The sequence below is a fragment of the Pseudonaja textilis genome, chromosome 13 (assembly GCF_049901715.1).
Source record: "Pseudonaja textilis isolate UNSWEBS1 chromosome 13, rPseTex1.2, whole genome shotgun sequence".
Lineage (NCBI taxonomy): Eukaryota > Metazoa > Chordata > Lepidosauria > Squamata > Elapidae > Pseudonaja > Pseudonaja textilis.
In genome coordinates, this window is record NC_142002.1 from 19,180,992 (window position 1) to 19,190,283 (window position 9,292).

The following is a 9,292-nucleotide window of genomic DNA, read 5'->3' on the forward strand; positions in this document are numbered from 1 at the left end:
GCCAAGGTGGTTCTCCTTCGCAGGAATGGTCACAGCCCAACAGAGAGTCACACGCCGAAGATACCAGATTTGACAGCCACCTCCACTGGGCTTTTTTTTAAAAAAAAAAAATGGGTCTCCATGAGACAAAAATCCAATTCTGGGTAGTCCAGGAACAGCAACCAGTTTTCCCTCCCCAAATGATAACCCTATTTATCACGGTGATTCATTTCCCAAAGTCTAGCTTTTAATTGTTGGTGCCTTGCCGCATTTTGATTCTTTTTCTCTCCCGTATTCTATCATTTTTGGCAGGAACAATTTCCCTGCGGGTCCAGATGTGTGGATATCAAGGCCCAGTTTGCACAAGCCAGAGGATGTTGGCAATTAAGCAAAGGCTGGCAACGAGTAGGTCATCATAACCACCAAAGTCCCCACACCACAGCGAGAGCCTTTCTCGTTCCCACTAAATCAACCGCTGATCCCAACTTTTCCCACTTTCCCATTTTTACCCTCCTCCCATTCAGCTGGAGGGAGCAGAAGTGGCTTTTGATGTCCTCCCCACCCCCCACCCCCCAAGGAGAAGAAAAATTCTGCAAGGCTGAAGAAATTTTCGAAGCCAACGAGAGAAAAGGGAGGTCTCAAACCAAGGGAAAGGAGGAACTCTTTTCAGCCATACCTCCAGCGGGTCCTGAGTCCATCCATTACGAAGTCCATGTGAAGTGAGATCAAACAACTCGCCAACCCTCCGCCTTAATGTATCACTAATTAATGAGAGCTGGAATATACATTACCTAATTTCTAGGATTCTGCAACCTAACTCTTTATTTCTCCTGATTAATGAGATCTTGTGTGCTCGGTTTAAGTAAGGCCGTTCTCAACGCCCTTCTCATGGGTAGAAGCATGTTCTTCAAAGACAAGGCTTGCGGTACGTATCCTAGCTCCAGAGCTCAACCTCTTAGGAAGACATTGGACAACTATGAGTCTGAAAAGGTCTAGGAAGTCTCCTGCTTAAACAGGGGGTTGGACCACTAGAAGACCTCCAAGGTCCATTCCAGCTATGTTGTTAAGTCTGCAACCTCCTTGGGTTCTTCAGTGGAAACCCATGGACGGATGTCCCAGAAGAATTTATATTATGGAATTCTTGTGTTGCTTTCTGATCAAGAAGAGGGACAATCAAGGGTGGTACGTAGCCAGTTCAATCTAGGAGTGTCACATTCTTTCTAAGATGTCTATCCCAGATAGAGATGGAGAAGTCCAACTTCCTCCTTTCTCCTCTTGAGGTCTCCACGGGCAATTGCAACTGGAAGACTCAACCTGAGGCTGTTTCTGGTTGGTAGGAGCAACAGCTCTGTTTCTCCTTATTCTGCTACCCCTAAGCCTCCAGCAGCTCCTTCAGCCAGCTCCTCGATAGCGCTCCTTTACAATAGCTCGCCTTATGATGAAATGCTGCAGTGTTAATCAAGCCAATCGTGGCTCGAATCATCGATTTTATTCAGCAATATGATCCGATTTGATTGAATGTTCATCTTAGGCATTCAAATTAAATCATCAAGTTGATTTCATTTGGATTCTGAATTGATTAAAAAAGAGAGAGAGGCTGTTTTGGTTCACGGGCAAAAGTGTGCAAATCACTCCGTTCAATCCAATTCAATCCGACACTTTAAAGTGACTTTCTGAATCTGGAGAATCGGAGCAGAACAGCGAGGCAGCTCAATCACCTTTGAATCAAATCTCCAAATACAATACTTGCACAGCCCCACCATAACACCCAGGGCTTTAAAGCAAATCCTCAGTTTTATCGGTTAAAAAAAAAAATAGCAGAACAGATGGAATTTTAGAGAAGCTGATTGGGGGAAGAGGTTCTCCTTGACTCAATGGATGGCAGGAGAATACCAGTGTATGGGAATGCATGCTAATTTAGGGCGGATGTCCTAAATCCTATCCAGAGGTGGTCTAATCCAGCAGTAGTAACACTGACTTTGGGAAAGTTGTGGTGGGCATGGAAGGGAAACTAAGGTAAGATTCCCCATTCGTACCTTTGGGTGTCCTCTAAGTTATTCAACCATTAGTTAGATATTCAATTCTTATTGTAGCATCAAGACAGCAACAGATGGATAATGCTAATTATCAGTAAGAAAATATCCACAGAGATTCTAAATCACCCAGATTATGGTTGTCTCAAAGGTGCTTTTTTTTCAAAAGGCAACTGGACTATATTTTTTTCCTTGCGGAAGAAGACATTGCACTTCTTCTCCAAGAAGCTTTATCAGTTCTAGTGAGAAAATGATCAGAGAGAACTCAAATCCAACCATCAACCATATAATAGAAAGAAGCAGCATCAACATTTAGAATGGAGATTTGGCATGTTGTATTTTGACCAATTAATTCCAATTTGCTTCCCCAAACTCCTAACTACCCTTTTCTTCTTCCTTCTTCCTGTTCTTCACCGTTCTTCACTGGATGGTCAATAATAGCTACCAGATCCACATCAAAGGAAAATTGTGGTTCTTCTAACAACTTGTGGGTTTTGAACATGGCTGACATCCTCATTCAGTTGCGAAACTATTGGGAATAAAACTACAAAGTCTTCTGAAGAGAACAGAGCCCAACAACATCTGCTCTGTATATTTAGTCAGTTTTTTCCTTGTAATTATAGTATTGCTTCATTTAGGAATAGTTTCAGTCTTTTTTTTCAAAATGTTTTTTGCAACAAAGTTCAGTACGAAATTATACAGAGTAAGAGTGTATAATCCACTGAAATTGTGCCCTTCATGTTGTAGTTGTTCCTCCTCCTCCTCCTCCTCCTCCTCCTCCTCCTCCTCCTCCTCCTCCTCCTCCTCCTCCTCCTCCTCTTCATCATCGTCATTGTCTTTTCCACTATCTGATAATGCACAGTTCTCTGTTCATTTTTCTCTAAGATGTAAGATTATTTAAGATCAATAAATAGGTGATAGACAGACAAACAGGGAGACAGAAACATGATAATGCGCGTGTACATATATTATGCAACTACTCCCAATTTGTGATTTTTCAGTTTCTCAACAATCGAGACTCTTGGTGGTAAATAAGCACCCAATAAAGTTCGCCAAAGGCACACACATTTGTGGAGTTTATTTCTTAAGTGTAACACTTTATCTGGCACACTTAAATGCATCTTCTGTACTTGCAAACTGGCTGTTGCACCTTCCCTAACGTATGCAGGATTTGAATGTTCCAAACATTCTCATAAATGTGCAAGCTTGACGTTTTGCACATCAAAGCTTTATGGAATAGAGACCTTGCATTTCTAGAGTCTTGGGTATCAGAAGGAAAGAAGCTGGAAGCTTGGAGAAGTAGAGTCCAAGGCAGAAGAAAAATGGATTTGGTGAAAGTCTTCAACAATAAGCCTTGTTGCCTTACATGACCGAAGAGGAGGAAGAACAAATTGGAAGGTCCAGGGGTGACCTTCTTCTTCTCTAGGACAATGAGAAATTTCAGGAATGGGAACATAGAAAGTCTAATCCAAATTATTATTAGTGTTATTGTCATACCAATACAGGCATCTAAAAAGAGCCAGAACCAAATGAGCCTTTCAGAACACAATTCTGGATCCTTTCCCAATAGACATCTGAAGAGCATTGGTGAGTCCATCCACCCCAATTCTGAATTAAATCAAGATAGCTTAGCTACATGAATTTCACCCACGGAGGGGCTGATGAACGGGTGACACCAGATGGATCCGCACGGGACATAAATAACTAAAAAATAAGGTTAGCTTGGGACACTGTGGTGTACAGTCCTTTCTTTCTGAATTTGTATTTTTGAGCAATCACAGAGTAATTACTGGACCATCCTTTTGCCTTGGGGAGTTTATTTCTCGAAGCTCTGCTTTCTCCTTGTTTTCTTGTCATGTTAGGTTACTATCACCTACAAAAGGTAGAAATTCAGGGGAGACAGTCCAAATTTAGTCCAAAATCATAAGTCGAGGGTGCCATCTTCTGGAGAAGGTCTGTAATCCTACCACTAAATTTCATGTTGTATATTCCTTGGTGCTGAGTGTACTTGCTGAACTACAGTTTCCAAGAGGCCAAGGCAACTGGGCCAATGGTGTGGGATGCTGGGAAATGTAGTCTAGCATCATCTTATAGTTCAACTTTTAGACCTGCAGATAGCCCCAAGTTAAGATTCCTACCCAACTGAATTCCAACTGTATTTATGGCAGAGCTTCAAGGTGACATAATTCAATTAAATCTCTGGATTACTGTAAGCAATCAAATTACTTTCCCAAAATGGAATCCAAGGCCCAGGAGAACTTCTGCTTCAAAGAAAGTATACTATGGACTTATTACCTATAAATTATTTTATTGTACTTTAAATAATCACAGAAAAAGGACACAGAAATTTGTCTCCCTGTTCTTCAGAAACCTTTTCCAGCCATAAATCCACGGGGAGGAGTAAGCAATAGATAAAAACACTTTCTGGGAAAACATTATGAGGAAATTCCAGAAGGACAAGGAAGAAATCAGGAAGGACTGGACCGGGATTCTGCAACCTTGGTTCCATAGACTGAAAAATGACCTGCAGCCCAACCTGAACCGTCATCCACCCACAACTTCTAAAAGCAATCTCTCTCCTTAGACTGTACACCAGCTGGCTTGAACCTAGAGGATGGAGCTCTCCCAGGATGACACCTTTGGCAGTTGAACTTCGCTGAAGATCATCTGGTCTTCCAATGGTGGTCCACACTCACTCTTGGATCAGGCAAACCGTAGGAGTGCCATGGGCATATTCGGAGTGGCGAACACCCAGGCTGAAGCATGGGGCTCTGGGCTTGTGGAGGGTGACCTGTTCTACGCCATAGTCCAGTGGGCCCGGCGTATGTTCCTTGCTGGACGGAATAAACCTTTGAGACATTGTGTAGGATGGCTGATGTCGCAAGTAAATGTCTGGCTCTGGAATAGTGTAGGCGGCTGGGCCAGGCCCTGTTCTCGGCGTATAATTTCGTCCAGGAGCGATGGAAGAGATTGACAGGCAGGGAGCTGCCCTTTTATTGGGCACCTTGGGGCCCAGGGTCGGAGGCAATGCATATTTGTTGGGAGCTGGAGTTGGGCTGTTCAACCAGTAGGGCGTTCGCGCACTGATGCTGTACGCTGGAGCATTCGGTTCATCAATGGGGCGCAATTTCTCCACGTGATACTCATTCGGAGAAGGAGTGGTCACTATATCTAGGAAGCCAGAGAATATCATTACTGGCAATGAGTCTAACAAAATAACAGAGTTGGAAGGGACCTTGAAGGTCTTCTAGTCCAGCCCCCTGCATAAGCTATGGAATGGAATGAAATGAAATGGGATGGGATGGAAGGGAAGGGAATAGGAGAGAATAGGAGAGGAGAGGAGAGGAGAGAAGAGAAGAGGAGAGGAGAGGAGAGGAGAGAAGAGAAGAGAAGAGAAGAGAAGAGAAGAGAAGAGAAGAGAAGAGAAGAGAATTCTTTATTGGCCGAATGTGATTGGACACACAAGGAATTTGTTTTGGTGCAAATACTCTCAGTGTACATAAAAGAAAAGATACATTCATCCAGAGTCAAGAAGCATCAGGTATAACACTTAATGATAGTCATAGGGTACAATTATAGAATAGAATAGAATAGAATGGAATGGAATGGAATGGAATGGAATGGAATGGAATGGAATGAAATGGAATGGAATGGAACAGAACAGAACAGAACAGAACGGAACAGAACATAATAGAATAGAATAGAATAGAATAGAATAGAAATAAAGTTCTGTCATTTTAAATGTAGACTAATTGTCATGCATTAAAATGAAATTTCATTGCATTCAGCTCTCAAAAGACAACCATTATGCATAATTTTTCTTATAATGTATCCATTTCATGTATTCATAACTATTTTTATACTTAGACCTATTATCTTGTAAGCGACTGACAAATCAAATAAATAAATAAAACCCCCACACATACACAACGCAGAGAAAAACATCGCGGTCTAGTTCGAATGTATACATATACAGGACAGGGGAGAAAAAAAGAATCCTGCGAGTTTACAACGCAGAATTTACAATGCAGAATGTCTAGGGTCGAGCAGGGGGGTTGGATTAGAAAACCTCTAAGGTTCCTCCCCGCTCTGTTATTCTAAAATCCTGCACTCCCATTTAAAACCACTAGCCTAGTCTAGTTCCCGTAAAACACTTTGCTGTTGGAGCTAATCAGGAGGCGCCATATCAAGGCCAAAGGAAGCGCCTATGTGATTCTCCATCTTGAATATGGCTGAGCTGGGCGTTTCCAAGCTCCTTCAGAACTCTTGGTACCAACATCAAGAATTTAAGTCCCTTTTCTTCCCATTCATGGTTTCTATGATTGGCCACCAAAGCTGCTTCCCCTGGGAAAAGCTTCCGTTCATTCTCAGGAACCTTTTCATCCCCACAGCTCCACCCATCCGCCAATCATTCCCATGGAAGCACCTACAATGGGCCACTTACTTGCGCTCTTTCCTCGCTGTTGCATGACGAATGATACCGGCCTCCATATCCCTAAACGGGAAACGCTAGGATCCACGTAGTAACAAGGTCCGGGGCTTTCCAGAACCATGATTGCTTGCAAACGAAAGGAGAATGGTCTTATGAAACCAAAGCTGGCTTTCGGGATTACTTCAATGTGGTTCTAATGGCCCTCCAATTTATCTAGCTACCGAAATGTTTGAGGTGGCAAGAAAGGCCACTTTCCAAACAATCTGGTCACCGTCTTTCAGGGGGTAATTAACTTCTCACCGAGCTACGCTCCTGAAATTGCAGATTCAGGGAATGAATGAATCAAAATGGGCCTTTATGGATCATTCAGGAAAGGAAACCACTCAGTCCACCAAATTCCCAGCAGGTGGCCATCCAATCTTTTTATCAACTTCTGGAGAGGAGAATCGGGTATTTTTCCAGCCCTTTAAACAGTCCGCTGTAATAAACTCTCTGCTGGGCTTCATTTTTGCAATGACTTTGGGAAAATAGCTGTTGCTAAGTCATCAAAAGATATGGAACACATCAATTCAATATTGTACTAGCTTAGTTTCTTACTCAGTTGCCAAGCCCAATTCAACATTTTGATGGAATGAATGTGGACTGCCTTTCATATACATATATCTAAGTGAAGGATGAACCATCGTGTATATCAAGGGTCTTCAAACTTGGCAAGTTTAAGACTGGTGGGCTTCAACACCCAGAATTCCTGAGCTAGGAGGAATTCTGAGAGCTGAAGTCCACCAGTCTTCAAGCTGTCATGTTTGAAGACCCCTGGTTCATATACATGATGGATCATCCTTCATTTAAGTCAGGGGTCTCCAAACCTGGCAACTTGAAGACTTGTGGACTACAACTTCCAGAATTTCTCAGCCAGCTATGCTGGCTAAGGAATTCTGGAGTCGAAGTCTGTAAGCCTTAATGTTGATTTAGATGAATTCAGATGTTTTTCTCCAGCTTTTCAGCCAAACAAGACTTGCTTATGAATCTGGCCACTTCAATCATAACTTCATTATATTGAGAAGGTCTGAAGAAGCCCCTCTAGAGTCCTCTACCATGTCCTTAAGACATTTTCTCTAAAATATTGAAAAGGGTCATTTAGAATGCTGAACTGTGTTATTGAGCTCATTTCGTTCAGGATTAGTTGAAGATTCTGTTGGAAATACATGTGATAGGAAGGTTTAACATTGTTTATTTGCTTCTGGACTGGGTTTTTTTAACCCCCCAAGGTCCTATTTTGATTTTTTTTTTTCCTATGAAGGTGAGAATAACAGAATTTAGCTGATGTCCTGGGTCGTTACTCCTGTTCAAATGGAAGCTTTTAAAAAAAAGAAGCTTTGGTCACAGATCTCCTGAGCCCTGTTTATTTTGGGCCTGAAAACATGGTAGGTCTCAGGAACACAAATTTGCACAATACAGGTAAAGTTTGCTTGGTATGGTGATTAGAATACATGCATTCATGATTAGCGTGAATCAATAAGAATCCTTTATAAGTTTCTTCAGGATCCAGAATCCTTTTTCCCTGCTTACTTTTTGGGCTGGACTTTATACGCATGGTATAAGCTGGTTCAGCATACTTGGTGAAGTCGTGATTCTTAATACCAGTACAAGGATATCGGTTATACTTCCCAGGTCCTGGACCTAAAATGAGATCAAAACCATCAGCTGATAACGGAACTGACAAGCAGAGAACCAGAGAAAGCTTTCGTAGAACTGCAACAGGACAGGTGGAATCACACTCAAAGTCTTGGCAGAAAGCAACAGCACTTGATCTGGTCATTCTCTTTTGGGAGCATCCGTCATCTAGTCATCCAAGTTATCTAGTGAACATCTCCCTTTTCTTGCAAGCTCAATTTTGGCAAGATTAGTAAGCAACACATACCCCGTTGGGTCATCGTTTCAGAGGTATTTCCTTATCTCTAAACAAAGAAACAGAATCACCAAAGGTGGGCAAAAAAAAAGCCAGTGACTTCCTGCTGGCTTCCCCATTGAGTTTCTTTGTGAGAATCTGACTAGGAGCATTGTAAGTGCTTCCCTTCCTTTCCCTTCCCTTCCCCTTCCTTCCTTCCTCTCTATTTCTTTCCCTCTACCACTTCTCCCTTCCCTTCCAAGCAGGCAGGTAAGTGGACGGCTGCTGGGTGGGGAAGGAAGCGAGCGATTGCATGACGGATTGGGAAATTGTCCCCAAAATGTTGAAAATGAAGATCGTGTGACCACAGCAGCAGCAGGCGGTGGCACTGAAAAAGCTGCACCTTCTCCAAATTACATTTCATTAGGAGTCGTGGGTCCCGGATTGTGGCTGCATTTTGTAAATTAGCCCAACTGGGGAACCATGATTTAAAAAATTGTTGCCCTGGGATGCACTGTTTTTTGATAAAGATGATAACTCCTTTCCTTTTCCTGTTCTAAGTTTTCAAGAAGTCTCACCCCATAATTCTGAGCTGGGCAGGTGAGGTGAATGGACTAGGATAGGATAGGATAGGATAGGATAGGATGAGAAATAATAGAATAGAGTAAAGTAGAGTAGAATAGAAAATGGGGTGGAGTGGAGTGGAGGAGAAGAGAAGAGAAGAGAAGAGAAGAGAAGAGAAGAGAAGAGAAGAGAAGAGAAGAGAAGAGAAGAGAAGAGAAGAGAAGAGAGTAGAGTAGAGTAGAATAGAATAGAACAGAATAAGAAATAAAATAACAGAAGAGAATAAGAAAGAAGAGAAGAGAGTAGAGTAGAGTAGAGTAGAGTAGAGTAGAGTAGAATAGAGTAGAATAGAATAGAATAAGAAATAAAATAACAGAAGAGAATAAGAAAGAAGAG

At 42.2% G+C, this 9,292-nt stretch overlaps 1 protein-coding gene across 1 annotated transcript in view; it reads right to left on the bottom strand.

Moving 5' to 3' along the window:
- Positions 1-4,489: 4,489 nt before the first annotated feature.
- CIMAP1C (ciliary microtubule associated protein 1C) overlaps positions 4,490-9,292 on the bottom strand; it is a 5,205-nt gene continuing 402 nt past the window's right edge. The window contains exons 2-4 of the mRNA XM_087941281.1: positions 8,014-8,124; positions 6,457-6,570; positions 4,490-5,183 (exon numbers count right to left, since the gene is read on the bottom strand). Coding sequence (XP_087797407.1) covers positions 4,705-5,183; positions 6,457-6,570; positions 8,014-8,124 — 704 coding nt within the window. The 3' untranslated portion in view covers positions 4,490-4,704. The remainder of the gene's footprint in view (positions 5,184-6,456; positions 6,571-8,013; positions 8,125-9,292) is intronic.